Source organism: Coenobita brevimanus, chromosome 8 (genome assembly GCF_032717465.1).
Source record: "Coenobita brevimanus isolate Jiangsu-jjx chromosome 8, ASM3271746v2, whole genome shotgun sequence".
Classification (NCBI taxonomy): domain Eukaryota; kingdom Metazoa; phylum Arthropoda; class Malacostraca; order Decapoda; family Coenobitidae; genus Coenobita; species Coenobita brevimanus.
In genome coordinates, this window is record NC_136961.1 from 47,876,461 (window position 1) to 47,898,897 (window position 22,437).

Here is a 22,437-nt window from a genome sequence, read left to right on the forward strand (position 1 = left end):
TACTCTTGACTTTTCATTTTCATGCCACACCATAGTCACACATTCATATGTTAAAGTTGGCCCTAACATGTAAGCCTCGTGCAGCTCCAACACTCAAGTCTCTGTTTCTTATCAAGGCCATTATTGCACCAGCTAGTTTCCTTCCTTGTATCACTCTACTTTCTACCTTTTTTTTGCACGTTTTCCTCTCTTTCCTATCACTGTACTCTATCAGTGTTTTAGGAATTATGGGGCATATATGTATTGGTGGTTATGCTGGGGAGGAAGTGTCAGGATTCTGGGAACTTGAGTTGTGTGTGAATTAGTGTGTGTCCCATATTATTTGGCAGTGTTGATTAGTTCTTCCTCTACCGTGCTTATATTTTTTCTTGTTTTCTAGACACCGACTAATTCCACAAGTGGATGGGGAAAACAAGAGGCATGATGGTGATGATGATTTTTCAGGGTGTGAAGGGGAAGAGGAGCCTGGACCATATACAGTCATATCTACAGGCCCAGCATGGGGAACCAGGCCACAACAAGAATTGCACTGGCAAGAGTGCACCAAGTATGATTGTTGAGGTCTGTCATTTCTCCTACCAAACTGTTCATTTTGTCCATTCCCTACCAGTATAGATTTGTGAGCCCAGCTAAATATATGGTCAGTACCACTATGTAATCTGGTGATAAAGTTGCCTTTATGGTTCCCCTTTCCCATATCTGGGTTATGCCCACCTCATTTTTTTTCATGTGAGATATAGATTATAATTTTGATCAGTGTATGGTGATGAATAATTTTGCTCTTGTCTCACTTGGGTAATTTCCCCTTCATGGAACAGTTCACTCATGCACACAGTGACATCAAGGATGAGTGTTTGTTTTGTGTACCTTTACTGATTTAGGTAGAGCTGCCATACATCTGTATTTTCCCTGACATTTTCTCCTTTATGGTCCTTTTAATTCCATCAGGAGGAATTTCTAAATATTTAAAATTTTCAGGGATGTTGCCAGTTTAAATTTTCCAGAGCTTTCTCCATGAAGCTGATGGTACTCTAGTATAAATGAACAAATAAGATATATACTGTACTAATTTGACCATGAGAGGACTGAGGTGCATGGTAGATTAGACCTGGACTATTACAGCTCCCTGAGAGGTTCAGTTGTGTCATGGACCGGTATCATAACCACATCCCTGGACTTCACTAGAGGAAAATTTTAATAATTAAACCAACAATTAAGCTTTTAACTCCTTCTTCAGATACTATGCAAGAACTTCATGTTATACACATTATACTTAATGTATAATACAATTAAAATAAGTTAGTATTTCTTGACACAAGTCAAGAGTAAGAGCAGTGGAAATGAGTTATTTAAGAGGAGCCTGTGGAGTCATGTGGAGAGACAGGCTGACGAATGAGGATATAAAGGAGCGTTGTGGTGTGGATGTGGATGTGATAGGAAGCGTTATGAGGAACACACTGAGGTGGTTTGGCCATGTGGAGAGGATGGAGGGTGAAAGACTGATGAAGAGAGTGTATGTGAGTGAGGTGGAGGGAGGGAAGAGGGAGGGGGAGGCCAAGGATGAGATGGAGGGATGGGGTGGAGAGGTATATGAGAGAGGGGGGGGTGAGTTGGGAGCAGGGCAGTGAAATGGCGGGGGACAGGGCAACTTGGAGGCGATTTGTTTGTGGCCACCCCAAACGGGATTGAGGCGTCTGGCAATAGATAGATAGAGATAGTATTTCTTGCTTCAATCCTCCTTTGCCCCCACTTCTTTGTGAAGTATCCCTTTTTAGGGTGTGCAGATATTGTAACCCTAGATTTAGTGCATTAGTCACACTACCGTTTTAGATGCCTGGTGGTTAGTGAATTATGGTGCTCTAGTTGGTTGTGGCACTTAACCCCTAAAGACTGCAATTGTTTCAGGCAGGGTACCTCCCACAACCACAATTTGGGGGTGTTTTGGCGACTTTCACCAAGGGCAAATTGATTGTGTTCTGGCTAAAGAGGAAGAATTTACACACCTGACAATGCAGTCTGTACCCTGTAAGCCTAATGGTTACCACACAGTCACACGTCAAAGTTAAAAAAAAGTTTATGATAGTTACCCCTCGAAAACAATCAAAAACATGAAAATTTTGATAACTACATATTTTTCTTTTGAAACAGGTCATTTCAAATTGTTTTGTCACACCAACCATGAAAACAGGTGTATGTAGGTGTGGGGAGATGACTAGGCTTTGAGGAGATAAAGTAGGCTGTGGAGAGTAGGCCTGTAGGTACGGGGGTTGGAAATAGCCAGCTTTTCACATGAAAAGAAAGCACTTCAGTATGTTCTGTATGAAAACAGGTGTGTATGTAGGTGTGGGGAGATAACTAATGTGGGGAGTAGGCCTGCAAAGCCTTGGCGGTACCTGGGGAGAAAAATTTCAACAACGAATTTCTCTTGTGGAAACCCTCCATTTCAATGGGATTTGCCATACCAGCCATAAAAACAAGTGTGTATGTAGGTGTGGGGAGACAAAACAGGTGTGGGGAGTAGCCCTACAAGGCCTCATAATCATTCCAGAACTAACACAGATGCATATAAAAGTTTATAACCATCAAGGACATCAGAATAAAGTAGAATAATGCTATAGGTGAATGCATAAGAAAGAAAAAAAAGCAATAATTTGTTTCCGATTTCTCTTTTTTCTGTCCTAACTTATCATTACACGATTTTCACACGTACCATTACAATTATCACATTATCATTACACTTCATCACAGTCATCATTACAGTTTCAGCAACAGCCAGATTTGCTTGGGGAAACTCTCCATTTCAATGGAATTTATCACGCCAGCCATGAAAACAGGTGTGTTTGTAGGTGTGGGGCAATGAAACAGGTGCGAGGAGTAGCCTTACAAGGCCTCATAGTCTTTCGAAAACTAACACAGACATATATAAATGTTTATAACCATCAAGGACATCAAAATAAAGTTGAATAATGCTGTACATGCCTACATATGAAAGCAAAAGAAAAAAAAGCAATAATTTGTTTCCTGTATCTCCTTTTACTGTTGTAACTTATCATTGCAATTATTTATCACACTTATCATTACACATTTATCACACTTATCATTACACTTACCACATTATCAGAGACGGAGACTAATCAGAGGTACTAATCTGGGCAGGTAGGGAGAATGAAAAAAAAAAAAAAGAAGATGTGTTGTATGTACATAGTACAACATATAGCATTCTTCAACTACGTACCTACGAACTCTGGTAGGTAAGATGTGAGAAGTGAACAGAGTGAGGTGCAGTTATATGTAAATTTGGGAAGAAGTAGAAATAACATGAAACAGGTACGTACATCAAGCCTGATAACTCTCGGGGGTCTGTAGGGGGTTGGAAGGGTAGTGAGGGACGAGGAGGGAGGGATGGGGTGGGGTTGGGGGGGGACGAGGCTAGCAGGGAGGGAGGAGGGGCAAGAGAGGGTGGGAAGGGATGCAGGTGAAAGTGGGAGGAGAGATGCAGGTGTGTGGAGGGTTGGGAGAGTGATGAGGAACAAGGAGGGAGTGAGGATGTGGAGTAGAGGGTGACATGGAGGTGGCCGAGAGGGGGGGTGCCCTCCCACCGCCTAGGTTGGTCTGATCCCCCCTCACGCCACATCAGGGGCGAGTTCTCATTGGACTGAAGCCATGTACGCATAATCGGGGTGGAGCAAGCACTCCACAGTTTTTTACAGGCTCCGCTCAGTTGACGCGGTTAGGCATTTTGGCATAAAACTCAAATTGCATTTGTGATTAGGACTTTTGGGGTTAAGAGTCTAATTGGAGTGGGTGGTTGAGGCTGATTGCACACATACTGCAACTCAAGGACAAGCAACTAAGCACTCTTACCTTGGAGTAAGTAGCCCCACCATGGGTTCCAGTGTTGTGATGGAGTAAGTATCTCCACTGTGGGTTCCAGTGTTGTAATGGGCAATACTGGATTTGATTATGGATGAATGAATGGATCTTCATGCTGCTGCCAGAAACTTATATTCAGCATAAAAAAGGCCCTTTGTAGATTAGGAGTCAAATATTTAAGGTTATGTCTAACCCCTCTCCAGCTCAGAAATTACCTACTAAAAGGCATAAAATTGTCTCTAGAAAGCAAGAATAAAAACTTTGCATCTGCCTGCAATAGGTTATAAAATAGGAGTCATTCTGGAGCACTGTGATCTTTATTTTCATGAAGCCAGAGTTTTATGAAATGTAATGGTAGTAATGCTTCATACAGGTTTGATCCCCAAGAGATGACTGAAGGTTTATTAGTTGTAATGCCATGAAGGGACAGAGGCTGGCTATCTACACTAAATTTGCTGGACTGTAGTAGCCTAGCTTTGAATCCCTGCACCTTCAGATGTGTAATGGGGTTTAGCTGGTACCATTACACTTTACTGCAGGTTCCAGGGCTTATTAAGTCTACATATCACCCCATTAGTTCAAAAAATCTATCTGAGGCTGAACTAGAGTGTCTGAGGGTAACGAGAATATACTGCACTAAAGAAAACATCACTGGATTCGAGAGATGGATTCAGGATTCCAGGGATTTGAATGGTGAGTGAATGAGAGTGTGGGCATCCTGTCAAATAGTTCTCTGTCTATCATTTTTTTCCTCTTGCTTTTTGGACCTTACCTCACCCCTTCCTTGGGTGATGATGATGATACATACCGGTAGTATACATTGGCTTTAGGAAGTTGAGCATCAATGTGAATTTCATAATTTTTTGTGTTAATCTGTTCAGTCTGATGATGTATTTTATTGGTTTATTCCTGCTAGCTAATGGTGATGTTAGCCAGTTTAGGAGACTTTTTTATCTTGAAGGGATAAATGTGTCCAGTACCTAATCACTTCAATTCAGATGTTCTCCTAAAACTGAATAATACACAGTACTCACATCCCCAGAATAGTTCCCCCCAAACTTCAACCTACAGCAGTTCAAGTCCAACTGTTACAGATTTTTTTATAATAGGAGGACACTTGTAATCTGGTGTATGGATTATTTTATTTTATTTGTTTTTCTTTCCTCTGTTCATCTTCTGTAAAAAAAAAAAAAAAAAGATCATCACCATCATCACCGTCTCTACCTCTCATTCCACCATGGATGGGATAAGGTTATGCCCGGAGAGAGAGAGAGAGAGAGAAAAACATAGCTAGAGAAAATACCAGTAGGGAAAATTTATGCAGCTAAATAAGTCACACTATGATTCAGTTGGGCCGACTTTGATTAGTTTGTCATGCTATTACTATTATTATTTTCATTGGGGGGGCTATCTGGACCCTGTTTCACTCCACCCAAGGATGACAAAATAGGTATGGATCATGATGATAACAACAACCACAACAATGATGGCAACTACAACGATGATGGTAATGATGATATTTTTGCTGTGTCCAGATGATATTACCAGTATTCATCATGTTCAAGGGGCTGTTACAGTGAGCCTGGAGATGTTTTTCAAATTTTATTTTTTGCCACCTGATGTAGTATGGCCTACTTCTTCCTTCATCTTTAATATTCTTTTTCTGTGTTTGTCTTCCTTTCTTCCAGTTTCTCCCATCTTCCCATAACTTTTTATTTCACTTTATTAATCTTTCCTTTTCAGGTGGCTTTACTTTGTGTGACAAGCCTAGTGGTTTCCTGTAAGCCAGGAAACCATTTAAAATGCTGGGTGGTAACCATATAACCAATCCATATGTGTTCCCTATGTGTCAGCAAGTGGGTTGGAAGAGGGTTAGTGCTTCCCCCTGTAAAACACTTGACTCAAAAACAAATGACCATCCCTTACAGGATTATGGCATGTGGCTATTGATAGACAGATGGATAGATTTTTGCCATCTCCTGATGATTGTATTCAGGTTAGGTTAGAGTGTTTGAGCTTGAGGGAGTCAATATATCAACCTGTCCATTATGAGAGGCCTTATCTTCGGAAGGTATCTGTCTATCTGTATATACCTAGGCTGCTTCCCCCAAGGAAAGGGAGGTAGCAAGAATTAAATCCCCTACATTGCTGGATTCAAAGAATTAATATGTGTGATGTTTGCAGGTGCCATTGGGGACAATGTTCAAGCTGGGAGGTGAAGTGATTGGGAGTTTGGAGGAGGAAGGGAGCCTCTTTGTAGCCACCAGGGGAGGAGCAGGTGGCAAGGGCAATGCATTCTTTGTTACTGATGTGTAAGACTATTGTGCAGTCATCTTAACTTGGTCTAAATTTCTCTCCTTTTGTAGCTGACTTCACTAGAATTCATTCACCCAAACATGGTCCAGATTTGTATCCTTTTGCATCTTACATCATGTTGCTCAGTGATAGAGACAGTACTTTAGCTCTACATCATTGCCATAGAACTTTTTCATGACTAGCATTTTCTCCTACTGATGTGTAAACCTATAATTCTTTCACCTGAACTTTGCCTAGATTATCATCCTTTGCAGCATATTTCATGTAGCCCATGTAAAGATTATAATTCGGTCAGTTTAACTTGGCCTAGATTTTTGTCCTATTGTGGCTTATATTGCATAGATCTTGATGTGTAAGGCTATAGTTTATCACCATAATTGGGCCCACATTTTTGCCTCTCTGGATCTTACATCATGTAGATGATTGGCAGAAGAGAGTACTGTACTACAGCTCTACATCCTTTCTATAGCACTTTGTGACTAGCATTGTATTTTTTTAATCTCTTGATAAAATTGAGCATTCAGGCTGGACAGGTGGAAAGTTTATGCCAAGTTAAAGTGAGAAGAGCTTAGTAGGTTGTCATCTAGGTGGCATGGGAAGTTGCAGAGCACATATACCTTATTTGTTTATTTTGCATTGAGTATTGCACCTCGTTATCCTTTTGTACATTGTTGAGGCAGACCATGTCAGTATTAGAAATATATATAAATGACATAAAAGAGGATAGTAATGTGTAAAATGGCCATAGTCATTCATCATAATCATGTATGTGAAGATGTCGAAGGGTGCTCTTTAGTTCATGATATATTGCAGTTGTTAGAAGCTTTCCCTGTTGTGCTGAAATGATATTTACTTTATGTGACATTTTTCTGATGCACACAGTTTGATAAAGGGTGGACCTTCATGCAATGCACCAATGTACTGTAGTACATTAGCCCTATTGTCCTTATGTAATTTTTAGATGCCAAATGATGTACAGAGTTAGGGCACTTGAACTGGTTGTGGCCCATTAGCATCTCAGTCTAAGGGTAAGTAGGGGTTTATTGCTTATGTAATGGCACCGCAAGGATGAGCAACTGATCCCACTGATCTTAAATGCCAGGACTTATAGTAACCTTGCCTTGGTCCCCTGTACACCTGATGGGGAGTACTTGATGGATGGATGTTAGAAGCTACAGTATTACCATCATTACATCTGCACTTGCAAAGTGAGAGCGTGTTACGGTTTGCTCAACATAGGTGTTTCAGTCTTTGTGTGCTTGTGTGTGTGAACAAAACTCAAACAGTTTTTATCTGATTTTAACCAGACTTGGTGGAGGGATAGAGGGACAGCCATGGGGTAGAGCTTTTGTTATTGAGAACAATAGGTTAAAAATCATTGTCACAGGGCTAGATCATAGTTTGACCTAGCAAGGTCAGCTTGAACAGTTTTTATTCAGTTCAGACCAAACTTTATGGAAGGGTTGAGGTTAAGAGAGGAGCAAAGGTATATGATTTTTAGAAGAATCATTTGAAAGACAGGGTCACAGGGCAAGGTCAGACACTGACCTGTGTGGCTGTGTATGAACAAAATAATTAAAACAGTCTTTTCTGATTTGGATCAAACTTGGTGGAAGGGTTGGGGATTAGCCATAACATTGACCTACTTATTTTGCTGACAGTACAGATATACCCCTGTTTAACAACGCAATTGGATTGGTAAAAACCCATCGTTAGGCGGGGTATTGTGTATCGGGGTAGATTTAACATGTAAAGTAATGGGATACATTTCTCAGCCTTGGATTTCCCCCCTGCCAAGTCCAAAACCAACCCAGATGAGCCCAAAAACAAGTTTAAACCCAGTCTAAATGACCTAACAGCTGTCATAGAAGCTAACCTCAGTCTAACACATCTAAATAACTCACTAAAACCAAGAAATAAAATCTGAAAATCGTCAAATATAAGTCTGGAAAAAAATCAAGCTTAGTACAGTAAACTGTACCCCAAACTGACAGTGTTCGCCCCACCAATGGCTAATACACATAAGTCTACAAACAGTTTATAAATTAACCTAAATGCACAATTTTAGTCTAAAATATCATCAAAATCTGTAAAAAAAATCAAAACCCTTCATTAAACTGGGGTTTGGCCATCGTTAGTTGGGGTATGGTGGTACAGTATTTCTACCCTCATCATTAAGCTGGGATGTCGCATGTAGGGGTATCGTATATCAAGGTATACCTGGGTTGTTTCACTAAGTCAGGTTCAACAGTTTTTATCCAGTCTTCACTAACCCTTATGGAAGGGTTTAGCTAAAGCAAAGGTAAAGGAATTCAGTTTTAAGAATAATCAGGGGCAAGGTGGCGCTTGACTTGAGATCGCAAGGTAGAGAGTTTGTGCCCCACCTAAGTAGCTTCTCTGCTGGGAGAGGCAGCACTCTTCCATCACCTAGGAGGGCTATATGATCTATCATGGTCTAGCCTGGGGAATTAATTCTCTTTTGAGAACAATCAGTCAGTAATCAAGGTCACTGGACAAGGTCAATAGTCAGGGTCACCAGACAAGGTCAGCTCAGCCAATTTTGAGCTTCTTGAACCAGACATGGTGGAAGAGTGAAGGGCCTGGCTAAAGTGAAGTGATTGGGTTTTGAGAGCAGTCAGCTGAAGGTCAAGTTGCAGGGCAAAGTCAAATGTTTGGTCCTGGCTTAGATCAATTGGTGGGAGCAGGTGTTGTGTTCTCTGGTTGCACCTTCTCATTAATTTTGTTTATTTGTGTGATAGTGAAATGATTCAGATTTATCTATTTAGCTTAGAAAGAAACCAGGGATACAGTACTCTAGATCTGAAATTTGCCTTCTTTAATATTCTTTTCTGTAACTTTACATTCTCTCTTTTGTCTTTCTTTCCTTCATTCTTTCGTATTCCTTCTGCCTGAGTGACAAGCCAAATGGTTTCCTATACACCAGGAAATCATTTACTATGCTGGGTGGTAACCATATAACCAAATTATGATGCCTGGTAGTTTAGTGGGTAATTGCGGCTCTCCAATCGGATTGAGCCAGTGAAGGTTTATATCCAAGGGGTAGTTGGGGTTATTGCCCATGTAATGCCATTCAGGGATGTGTGAGGGTGGTCACTTTCATCTTAAATGTAATGACCAACTTGCCTAGCCCTGGGCCCCTACTCTCCTCATGGGGCAACGTAGGATTGGATGATGGATGGATGGATGGAATATTCTTTTTGGTGACTCATACTGTTATGTGAAGCTACAGAATGTGGTGAAAGTTTTTGGCATATCAGATAGAGCCAGGATTCCGGGGGCTTGAATGATGAGTGAATGGAAGTGTGGCCCATTGAATTGGGCGAATTTGGGCTGTCTGGACATTGCTACTCCTCACCCTGCCTTAGGGTGAGAAAGGAGGTCTGGATGATGATGATGACTCGTATTGTTACAAATCATGTTGCATATCAGAGATTTCATTTTTCCTAACAGTTTGGTTGTTTCCAGCAGTTGCTGGAAAATAATGAGCTAGTTTTATCATTCATTTAGGCATCCACTGTACAACTGTAGTACTGTACTGTTTGGGGATTCCTTAACCACTTAAATCCAAGTGAGGTCTTCATTAGTTAATTGTTGCTGCCACCTGACACTTTTGTTCAACTTGAGAAATGCCTTTCTTACCTAAGGGATTTATTAAGTCTATGTCCAACCTTTCTAGCTAAAGCAGTCTCTCCTAAGGTGATTAAAGTTGTTACAAGAACAAAAAAATCCCCATGCTCAAAGTGATTTAATTTGATTTTTTGTTGTTCAGGATGACATTCTAAAATTTCAGAGATCAGGCTCCCAGAGTTGCTGAATTTGGTGGAAAAGGAGAGTGCTTGGAGTATGAAGTTGAACTACGAACGATGGCCGATGTTGGGTTGGTGAGTTTCATCAGTGTTTATTGGAATTTATGCAGGTAAATGTAGGCATGGCAGAAGATGGATGCGATAAATGAGTGTTTGAGTAAGTGAGATATGAAAGATGACGTAGAAGACACGTTAAAAAAAATGTGAACTTTATTGGATGAAGTCTGTAAAGAGAAATACATGAAAGAATTTGACACCTTTTAAAATTAGTAGTCAGTGGAGGGACTCAGGTGTATGTGAAGTGTATGTAGAAAAAAATATATGCAGATGATTATGCTTGTGTGGTGGAGCCAGGATTCTGAGGCTTTAGTGGTATGTGAATGATTTTATGACCTATTTTCATTGGGCATACTGTTGACAGTTCTTCCACTTTTGTATTTTCTTGTTCCTTGTTTCTGGATCCTACCTTACACTGTCTTTAGCTTGGAAAGGGGGGTTAGGATGATGATGATTACTGGCTTGTTAAGTTTTCTATGTTACACCCAGATCCCTTGTCTTGAGTATTTTTCCTTTTATAGAACAGTTCTCTGATGCACACAGGGAGATCACGGGTGGACATTTGTGTTGTGTGCTGATATAGTGCTTGCTTTGTTACCCTCATACAGTTTTTTAGATGCTTAGTGGTCAAGTGAATTAAGGTGCTTCAACTAGATGTGGCCCATAAAGGTTTAATTTGAAGGAATGGTTGAGGTTTAATGTTCACATAATGCCATTCAGGGCCCAACGGTTGGTCACTGTTGCCTTCATTGCCTGGAATGAGTTGCACAGCTATGGGCCCGGGTTTGTGTGGTCCAGATAGATGCTGTATCATATAATGGATGAATAGAGGGATGAATAATGTTGATGGTCATTTTCACTTTGTAGAATTCATGCCAAGTTTCACAACTCTGCATATATTACAGTGGCATGAAGAGGTTCTCCTCACATGAGATTTATTTCATTTATCGTCCTGTGTAAATTTTTTTTTTTGTTCTATCTATTTGTCCATAGCCATACACCGTAATTCTGTAAGGAGTGACCATAAACTAAATGCCTCCACTATCCACTGACATTAGGCTGCTGTCTGTCCAGCTCACACCCCCTTCTCTCATGTTTTTCTCTACCCCTCTCTCCATATTATCCTCGGCCTCCCCCTTCCCCTCCACCTGACTCACATATACTCTTCTTGTCAGTCTCTCATTCTCCATCCTCTCCACATGGCCAAACCATCTCAGAGTACTCCTCATGGTTTCAGTCACATCCACGTCAACACCATACTCTTTCACTCCTCGTTTGTGTGTCTGTCTCTGCGTGGAATTCCACATGCTACTCTCAGATACAATAATTCATCTCAAATAACCCATGTTTAGTTTTGCTTTACAGGAGTTTTGCCATCTGCATCATCTAGGATATATTACAGTACTTTTTTTTTTTTTTTTTTTCCAGATAGGATTTCCAAATGCTGGGAAGTCAACCCTGCTGAGAGCAATATCACGAGCAAGACCCAAAGTGGCAGCGTATCCCTTCACCACACTTAATCCTTATGTTGGCATGATACATTATGCAGATCTGCAGCAGCTAGCAGGTAGGAAGGAGGCATGTTTACTGTAAGATCTCATTATATGTCACCTTTTCGATGTTTTGGAAGAAATAGCAAAATTGCTATAACTGAAGGTGGATAAAAGTGTAAAGGTGTGAAAAATTAGAATAGAAAAACACTGATCAATGGAAGTGAAATAAGGATAAAAAGGAAACAATTTTTTGAAAAGTTAATTAATGGTAATGATGAGAGAAAACTGATAGCAAACTAGATTGGCTTTGGTGTAGTGCAGAGAAGGAATGCAGTGCCAGGAAATTTGACCAAAATATGGCTACAAGCTTGGCAGCTAACTACAGATTCATCGCACTTAGATAGGAAGCGTTAAACCACAAGTACATAGAGTCAGAGTCCAAGACGAGACCCTTATTGTTAATAAAATTAACATAGATTTTTTTTTTTTTTTTTTTTTTAATCAACAGTTTCCTACATCAGTTAGGATGTAATTAGTTGGTTTTAGCACATGATTTGACTTAAGTCCAGAAAACATTAAATGTACCTCAGCCATCCCCATTATAGGGTTGTATGTCCCTCCATCTTTCTTCCTTCCTCTTCTGTTTTTCTTTACTTCATTCTTTCCTCGTCCTTCTGCCTGTGGGTGACTTTACGCTCACTCTTTTGTCTGTCTTTCCTTCATTCTTTCCTCTTCCTTCTGCCTGTGAGTGACTCTGTACTGAGTGACAAGCCAAATGGTTTCCTGTACACCAGGAAACCATTCACTATGCTGGGTGGTAACCATATAACCAAATTATGGCACCTGGTGGTTTAGTGAGTAATTGCAGCACTCCAGTCGGATTGAGCCGGTGAAAGTTTATATCCAAGAGGTGGTTGGAGTTATTGCTCACATAATGCCACTCAGGGATGAGTGAGGCTGGTCACTCTCATCTTAAATGTCAGGACCAACTTGCCTAGCCCCGGGCTCCTACGCTTCTCATGGGGCAACACAGGATTGGATGATAATGATGATGATGATCAGTGGAGATGCCTGGTTACATCAGTGGCATCGTGTGAAGACGTCCCTCTCAAATTGAAGGACTTAAGTGATTGATACAGGTTATTCTTCATGAGATAAAGCTAGCATTTGTTAATATGAATTACTGTAATTTGTAGCTTGTTTCACTGTTGGTGGCTTCAGCATCATTTTTTATTTATTTTCTTTTTTTCCTTGATTTTTACCACCTTATTCTTGTGTTGGAGGAGGACGTCTTCGTGTGGTAGCACTGATATAACTGGGTGGCTTCAGTGCCTTCAACTTCCACTCTGCATCCCAAATGGAGGATGGTGGATTGCATGAGAAGGGAAACCTCAGCTTGCAGATGGGCCTGGGATCACAATAGCATAAATCTTTTCCTATTCTTATAAGGAAATTAGGATATGATGATTGTGATGATGATGATGGTTTTTCCATTTCACTCTTTTTTCCACAGTTGCAGACATCCCTGGTATAATTGAGGGAGCTCATCGTAATCATGGTTTAGGACTGGCATTTCTGAAACACATAGAACGATGTGACTGCCTCCTTTATGTGATTGATACAGCACAGCCCGAACCTTGGCGCCAGTTGGATATTCTCAGGTACAGTATAATGTTGGTAGAGGCAGACCATATGTAGTATAGATAAGAGTAGAACAGTATATTGGTGAGAGAGAAGGAAGAGGAAGAAAATTGTTTGAGAGAGTGAGAGGGGTGTGTGAGGACAGAATAGCCTTGAAGTGGTTCTATCATGGCCATCCCTCGTTAGGGGGTTCCCAGGAGGGACCAAAGCATTTGATATTATGGTGATGATGATGATACTGGCTGATAGGTTTATGTGAAAAGTGTAAGCATGGGTAGTTGTCTTGTCTCTAAGGCAAAGTCAGGGTTCCAGGGGCTAGAATGGTGAGTGAATGAGAATGTGACCCATTTTTGGCATACTTTTGATAGTTTTCCTCCTATCAGGCTCTTTCTTGCCCAGTGGATCCCATCTTGCCCCATCCTTGGTTGGTAAAAGAGGAAAGGATAATGATGATGATGAATACTGGTGAAGCCATGTGGCATCATTGTTTTTAAGCCTGTCAAACTGATAATGTAGTTTATATTGTATTACAATGTTGTTTTTGCATGATTTTATTCAACTTTAAGGGAGTTTAGGTACAACTTTCATTAACCTTTTCACTATTAGAGATGTGTCCCAGGTTGAATAATATCATAAGGTGGTACAGTACCAAGAATAAAATGGGAAAGACATGAGTGGGCTGACGGGAGTAAATAATAAATCTTTCAAGAGTCAGTCCTTCTGATTGACTACACTTCCAAATAATGACATACAAGTTCTGTTGAATATGCTCATTATTTATTCATTCATCATCTAATCCAGTGTTGCCCCATGAGGTGCATAGGAACCTGGGGCTAGGCAAGTTGGTTCTGAGATTTCAAATGAGAGTGACCAGCCTCAGTCATCCCTGTGTGGCCATACGTGAGCAGTAAACCCCAACCACGCCTTGGATGTAAACTTGCACTGGCTCAATCCGACTGGAGCATCATAGTTGCCCACTAAACCACCAGGTACCATAATTTTGTTATATGGTTACCATCCAGCAGAGTAAATGGTTTCCTGGTGTACAGGAATCCATTTGGCTTGTCACTCAGTGTACAGTCACCTGTAGACAGAAGGAAGAGGAAAGAATGAAGGAAGGAAAGAAGGATGGTAAGAAGGAAGAAAGAGAGGAAAGGGCAGGCACCCGAGAGCAACACTACAACAGGTGAGTGGTTGGTGAGTGTCCCCGCCAACCACTTGCTGTTCTGAAATATGCTTTGGTTGGTGAGCAGAACTTTGGAATGCATTATGGGACTGTAGGGGTTTAAATCTTAGGTGGCTGGTGTTTATTGCTTCAGTAATACTAGTCGTAGGGACAGACCAGTGTAACTTTCCATTTATTTCCGGATGTCTTAATCATGTAACGGATGGCCACAAACAAATCACCTCCACATCGCCCTGTTCTTTGTCACTTGGCTGACCTCCCTCCAACTCACATCTCCCTCTCTCATACATCTTTCCACTCCATCCCTCAATCATATCCTTGATCTCCCTTTCCATCTCACACTCTGCTATGGTGATACCAATCTTAAGTGGCGGTTTAGGTGGGGCACGAACCTCTGTACACTGTTGCCACGTGTTCCATACCCGCTATGTGAACGGCTCTGATATATGTAATAGGCTCACAATAAGATAAACACATAAGAGTATAATGGTAACGTGTGTATTATAATATATGAAAGAACAGTAAACTTATTATGCGTAAAATATTTATACGGCAATACAGAAACGTGGCATAAATATTTTACAGTGCTGCTTAAAAAAAAGTAGTCACTTTTATTGGCTGTTACCGTATTTCTGGGGTTGGCAATAATGTCACAATTATGATTGTAAGATAATGTGCAGGAATATAAGTAAAAATATGTCAATTTCATGGTTAAAAAAAAAATGATACATTAAACCCTTGTGAGAGGCAACACTCACACACACCCAGTCCCACCTGGCCAGAGCTTCGTCTATCCTAGGCCTGTTTGGAGACACTTAAAAAAAGACGCGCCAAGACTTTTACCTCCTGGGTGGTGTGGAAATAAAGTCAAATTTACAATATGTACATTATAACATAAAAGAAAATAACCAAAATGTATCCTAAAATACCACAGACGAGAGAGAGAGGAGGGGGGGAGGGGAAGGCAGACCAGGGGCAGTGTTGAGTGCAGCTGAGTGAGATATGGAGTAAGGGAGGGAACGAAGGAGGGAGAGAGTGATTGAATGAAAACAAATCATGGCGCCACAATAGTGAGGTCATCTGGTGCCATATTTAAAACAATAATATTTTTAAATATAATTAGATATAATAAAAACAAAATAAAGAAATGAAAGCACAAGTTTATGTCACTCATAAAAGAAACAAAATTCCCAAGGGTGATGCACATCCCCTCCCAGGAGAGAGAGAGAGAGAGAGGCATCACGGTATGGAAAACGTGGCAACACTGTACAGAGGTTGGTGCCCCACCCATACCGCCAGTTAAGAATGGTACCGCCATAATCAGTCTCTAATTCTCTGTCATCTCCATACAGCCAAACTGATCTGTTCAAATTGCTCAGACTGAATATCCTAGCCTTGGACTCCTATGCCCTTGATGGGGAAATAAAGAATTAGACAATGAATGATTGGATGGATTATGCAGATAACCAAAGAAGTTTTAATTAGAAATTATTAGATGATGTTGATGATGTAATGTTGGTGTGTTTTTATCTGAGAAAACTGGCCACTCCCACAGCCTGAATACTAAGTTGTGATTGAGTGAATTTATCATCATTATCATCCAATCCTGTGTTGCCCCATGAGAAGCGTAGGAGCCTGGGGCTAGGCAAGTTGGTCCTGACATTTAAGATGAGATTGACCAGCCTCACTCATCCCTGAGTGGCATTACATGAACAATAACTCCAACCACCCCTTTGATGTAAACGTTCACCGGCTCAATCTGATTGGAATGCTGCAATTACCCACTAAACCACCAAGCACCATAATTTGGTTATATGGTTACCACCCAGCATTGTAAATGGTTTCTTGGTGTACAGGAAACCATTTGGCATGTCACTCAGTGTAGAGTCACCCATAGGCAGAAGGAAGAGGAAAGAATGAAGGAAAGACAAACAAAAGAGGGAGTGTAAAGTCACCCGTAAGCGGAAGGATGAGGAAAGAATGAAGTAAAGAAAGACAGAAGAAGAAGGAAAGAAAGAAGGAAGGAGACGAAAAGGCAGACACCTGAGAGCAGCACTATATCGAGTGAGTGGATGGTGAGTGTCCCCACCTGCCACATGAATAATTTAATGAGTCTTAATTATGATGTAGAAATAAGTCTCCTTGGTTACTCATCATATTGACCATCCAGTCTGACCCCACTTGGCATCAGTTGTGTTGCATGGGGTTAAGGATCATTGTCAGGTTAGAGAAAAGTATGTTATGGTGTGTACCATTTGGGGGATTGAATGGTGAATGTATGAGAGATTGGCCTATTTTATTTTACATATTGTTGATTAATTTTCCCCCTGTCTGGTTTTTACCTTGCTCTCTGGACCCTGCCTCACCCAGTCCATGGTTGGGAAAAAGAACATTGCAGTGATGATGATGGTGTGTATCAAATTTCCAGTATTAACTGTTACAGGTCTGAGCTAGAACATTACCAAGAGGGACTGTCTACTCGGCCTCATGCAGTCATTGCTAACAAGATAGATCTCCAGGAGGCTCAGGTAACTGCTGTAAATTGAGGTCATTTGTCTCAAACGCTGATCTGTAGCACTTTCACCGTAACCCCTTCATTCTGGATGCATATTGTATATTTTATTCTTCCCTGTTACCAAACTGTTTTTTTTATCACTTGGGAAGTGTTCCTTGTAGGAGGTAAGTTTTCACCTGATGTAACTGGGTCACTTTAAGTGGATACATGAAATTCAGTAAGCCTTAGTTGTGAGGGAGGATTGAGTCTTCTTAGTTACGAGTTAAATCAGCTCTCCAGTCTGGCTACATTTGCTCATTAACTAAATTGAAATAGGTTTGGGAGTTTTGTACCATTAACAAACAGTGCTATATTAGTGTAGAAATTATATAAGGCTGTGTGTAACCCCAGCAGTTCACAAAGTCTTTTGAGCTGAATAAACTTATCGGAATATCACAAGAATAAAACAGAAGATATGTCATTGTATTGAAGGGGTTAAACTGCCCCAGATTTTCACAACTTTATGGATTATTTTACAGCTTAGTGGCAGAATAAGATAGTGCTGCAGTTTTACATCCTTGCCATAATACTGTTTCATTACTAGCATCATATTCTAGTGGTAATCCATTACAACTGAGCATTCAGAATGGAAAGACAGCAATGGTAGGCTATGTTAAAGGGCAAAAAGAATGTACAGTAGTAGTACGAGTATTATGTATCTTTTGATCATTGTTATTGGTTGATTGCACTCCACACTTAATACAAGCAGTACTTATTATACTCTCTCTCTCTCTCTTTCTGGTTGGTTGCACTACATACAAGCAGCACTCTCTCTCTCTCTCTCTCTCTCTCTTCCCCCTACATGAAGTTCCCAGTCATCACAGACTAGCTTCCTGTGAAAAATTCAATACTTTTAACATAACCTTGCCCAGACTTTCATCCTTTTGCAGCTTATTTTCAGCAGGTCAGTGGAGGAAAAAGACAATACTTTGGCTCTGCATCCTTTCCGTAGCATTCATTCATGATCGGTATCAAATTCCATTGTTAAATCATTGCTACAACTGACCACAGAAGATGGAGAGAAGGTAATTTTAGGCCAAGTTAAAGCAGTAGACTATACTTATATTAGCTGATTTGCTATTTTCTCCCAGACTATGGTACCTGATGTTGGGAAGAAGTAATATTATGCAGAACATTTCTAGCATATAAAAAAGACATCCTATACTTCAAGGATCTTAGGAGCCATGTGTGAGAGTAACTGTGGAACTTAGTGTTCAGTTTACCTATCATATAATGGCCAACCTCGCTGTACAATTAACTTATCCGGTACACAATCATTTGCTTATACAGTAGAGTCGTGATTTAAGACAGAGGGAAGCAACAGTCTTCCAAAAACAAAAGCATTTAATTTCTTTCATTATTTTTAATAATATAATAATATCACTTAGTTGCATGGAAGAAACAAAGTGGGTGCTTTAAAGTAGCCAGTTTCGAGATGGTTGTGTTTATTTACAGCTTGTGCGTTGTGCTTTTGACACTCACTGCTAGGGTTCCATGACTGAAGCCCACCCATGTGACACACGTCCTGTACCTGCCTTCCTCAGCTTTCTTGTTAACTGTTGTTGTGTCTAGAAGCATTTTTTTTTTTTTTTTTTTTTTTTCAACCCGCATCTCATCCCAGAACTCTGACCACATTGTTCTAAACCAGCTCATTTAAAATGCGTAAGCACCCAGCAAGTGCTCTTCCTTGCAGTGAATTTTTTCAACCCGCATCTCATCCCAGAACTCTGACCACATTGTTCTAAACCAGCTCATTTAAAATGCGTAAGCACCCAGCAAGTGCTCTTCCTTGCAGTGAATGTGCTAAGAACACAAGCAAAGCATTTATTCCTGAAGAAAAAGTAAAAATATTCGCAGAGTCCCTAGAGAGGTGGTGAAGTGGGCAATGAGAAAGCTTGGCTTGGAGGAGTGGCTGGTTTGGGTGGTTATGGCTATGTATGTGGGTGCTCGCACCCAGGTAAGAGTGAATGGAGATTTGAGTGATGAGTTTTCTGTGAATGTTGGTGTGCATCAGGGGTCAGTCTTGAGTCCCATGTTGTTTATCATGGTACTTGAAGCCCTTTCATGTGACTTTAGAAACGGGCTCCCGTGGGAGTTGTTGTATGCTGATGATTTGGTGTTGATTGCAGAGAACGAAAGGGAGGCGGAGGAAAGGTTTAGGAAGTGGAGAGATGGTATGGGGCACAAAGGTTTAAGGGTAAATGCAGATAAAACAAAAGTGATGATATCTAGGGTTGGTGGCGGTACTGTCAAAGACGAGGGAGCATGGCCATGTGCAGTTCGCCACAAGGGCGTGGGAAGTAATTCCATCTTGTGCGGTGTGTGTGATAAATGGGTGCATAAGAGATGTAGTGGTATCAGAGGTAGACTGCGAGATAATGCTGATTTTATGTGTACGGTGTGTCGGGGTGAGCAGGTGGAGATTGTCAGACATGAAAGGGTTGAACTTGCTGGTGAATCTCTTGAGTGTGTGGAAGAGTTTTGTTACTTGGGAGACATGTTGTGTGCTGGAGGTGGGGCTGGAGCTAGCTCTGTGGCTAGAGTGAGAAGTGGTTGGAAGAAGTTCAGGGAGCTCTTGCCTCTCCTGATGTTGAGAGGACTCTCCCTACGTGCCAAGGGGTCTTTGTATGCAGCATGTGTTAGGAGTGTAATGCTGTATGATAGTGAGACCTGGGCAGTGAAGGAGGAAGATATTCGCCGGCTCAGACGTACAGAAATGACAATGATTAGGTGGATGTGCGGTGCGTCCCTGCGTCCAAGGTATGGAGGGGCTGGGTTTACGATGGAAGAGTTGAGAGGTAGGATGGGACTGGAGTGTATTGGTGTTGTGATGAGGAGAGGTAGATTGAGATGGTTTGGACATGTGGAGAGGATGGGGGATGATAACTGGGTGAGGAAGGTGAGAAGTGTTAATATTGGGGGTGGGGTTATGAGGGGTAGACCGAGAAAGACATGGGACGAGGTCACTAAGTGTGACCTCAGGGTTAAGGGACTGAACAGGGAGGCTGCAGTGGATCGTGCAGCGTGGAGAGCCGCCATTAGGTGACCAAGGCCAACACATGTGAGCATGTTGGAGCCTTTAAAAATGAAAACGAAAACTGTGAAGTAGGACATGGTGCAGAAGTTTAATGCTAACGAGAGGAGTTACATTTGTACACACAGGAAAAATGAGTTGGGTGTGCTTAAGATGTGGATAGGCTCTTTGTTGGAGGTGATTACAAACTCAAAAAAGGATTCTGGTAATGGAGGAATAAGATTGATGAGTTTTTGCATTTGTGCTATGAGAACATGGTTTTGTGATTGACTTTAGTTGTGAGCTGACAGACTCAGTCAGAAAATTCAGCACTTACAGTGTGTGACAAGTTTTTGTGTTACGTAAGAAGTTAGGTAAGATAATTATGTGAGTTAATTTCATGGGAATTATGTTTTCACACAAAAATATGATGCCTCACTGGCTTCTTTATTACTCTAAAGGATTACAAGGTACTGCACTGACCTTTACCCTAGTTGTGGGCAGTTACTCCATGCTGATACTTTCATTGTATTTTTGCCATTATTGTTGCTGATTAATGATCTTTCTAAAAAAATTTTCTCTTTCTGTAATTAATTTTTTAGGACTAATAGTGTTGAAAGTAATTCTCAGCAAGATACATGTGGTGCAGGGCGGGAGTCTTTCACAGGTTGATTAGGATGGCATAGGTTAAAATTTTTGCCTGATAGGTATTGGGGGCTTTCAAGGTTTGATAGGTATTGGGGGCTTTCAAGGTTAGGCTTTGTGGCAGTACTAGCTCATTAAAATTTGGGGGGTCCAAGGGGCAAAGCCTCTCACGTCAGTTAAGTTAGGATACACTGACATGTCCATCCAGTGATATCGCATGTAAGTGTGCTGCTGTGGGTGTCCAAGGTAGATGTATTGATAATAACCAGCCTTTTTATATATATTTTTATGAAAAATGTGGGGTTCCCAGAACCAAACTTTCTGTTTACTTGTAAACAGAAAGTTTCTGTCTTTCTATCTGTGCCTTTATCTCTAGCCTCCTTTCTGGTCGTTCTATAGCTGCTGTTGTAGACGGCCACCGTTCTTGTCTTAGATCTATCAGTAGTGGTGTTCCTCAGGGCTTCATCCTATCACCAGCTCTCTTCTTTTTATTCATCAATGACCTAAGCAGAACATCTAATCCTATCCATGCATTCTCTGATGATTCCACCCTTCACCTTTCCATTCGCTTCCTGCAGTGTCCATCTCAGCAGTTACTTCAACAAACAAGGGATGAGGCAATGGTACACCTGATGTCTGACTTGGCTCATGTCTCTGACCGGGGTAGAAGTAATCTTGTTTTAAATGCATCAAAACTCAGTTCTTACACCTATCAACCGGACAAATCTTCCACAGGAGTACACATTAATATTTATAAATATCCACCTCAATCCCGTACCATCTTTAAACATACTTGGGGTTTCATTCTCTCAGGATTTATCTTAGAAAGATCGTATTACATCTCTTGTAAAATCTGTTTCCAAGAGTTTAGGTGTGCTAAGCCGACTCCATGCCGTCTTTACCTCTACACAGTCTTTGACTTTATACATGGGTTTTATTCGCCCCTATGTGTCACTGCTTCAGTGGTCACTGCATCTCTGAGCTTTCTGCTTGCATCCCTCCACCACCACAATGGGGATGTAGCACCCATCTGGCAACAAACTCTTATCCCTTTTCTGTCCAACTCTTTAATGCAAGAGTTAACCCTTACTCCCAGTCCCTCATTTATGCAACAGGTCAACTCTGAAACTGTCTCCCTCTGGTAGTATTTCCTTCAACCATCCATCATCCATTCCTATGTTGCCCCATGAGGAGCATAGGAGCCTGGGGCTAGGCAAGTTGGTCCTGACATTTAAGATGAGAGTGATGAGCCTCACTCATCTCTGAGTGGCATTGTGTGAACAGTAAACCCCAACCTCCCCTTGGATATACATTTGCACCAGCCCAATCTGACTGGAGCGCCTTCATAACTTCATAACCAGGTGCCATAATTTGGTTATATGGTTACCACCCAGCATAGTAAATAGTTTCCTGGTGTACAGGAAACCATTTGGCTTGTCACTCAGTGTAGAGTCACCCATAAGCAGAAGGAAGAGGAAAGAATGAAGGAAAGAAAGGCAGACGAGGGAGTGTACTGTAAAGTCACTCGTAGGCAGAAGGAAGTGGAAAGAATGAAGGAAAGAAAGACAGAAGAGGAAGGAAGGAAGAGAGGAAAGAGCAGGCACCCAAAGCAGCACTAAATTGAGTGAGTGGATGGTGAGCACTCCACCTACCACATACTTCCTGTTATCACCAGTCTTTCAAACACAGTGTGTCCAGGGATCTCAAAATGAATGGATCATGAATTTCGCTCTCTTGTATTGTTTTTGTTTTTTCTTGGAGGGAACGGTTTGTGGGCTTCTGGCCTTTGGTTCATTCTTCCTTGCATTAGAAAAAAAAAAGTCATGTTTTAG

The 22,437-nt window shown here is 41.2% G+C and overlaps 1 protein-coding gene across 1 annotated transcript in view; it reads left to right on the forward strand.

Moving 5' to 3' along the window:
• The window catches only part of LOC145405903 (mitochondrial ribosome-associated GTPase 2), a 50,799-nt gene that overhangs the window by 24,458 nt on the left and 3,904 nt on the right, over positions 1 to 22,437 (forward strand). Inside the window, exons 4-9 of the mRNA XM_080277154.1 lie at positions 445 to 561; positions 6,058 to 6,185; positions 10,001 to 10,091; positions 11,502 to 11,640; positions 13,080 to 13,227; positions 16,837 to 16,921. Of these exons, the coding sequence (XP_080133280.1) occupies positions 445 to 561; positions 6,058 to 6,185; positions 10,001 to 10,091; positions 11,502 to 11,640; positions 13,080 to 13,227; positions 16,837 to 16,921 (708 nt within the window). The remainder of the gene's footprint in view (positions 1 to 444; positions 562 to 6,057; positions 6,186 to 10,000; positions 10,092 to 11,501; positions 11,641 to 13,079; positions 13,228 to 16,836; positions 16,922 to 22,437) is intronic.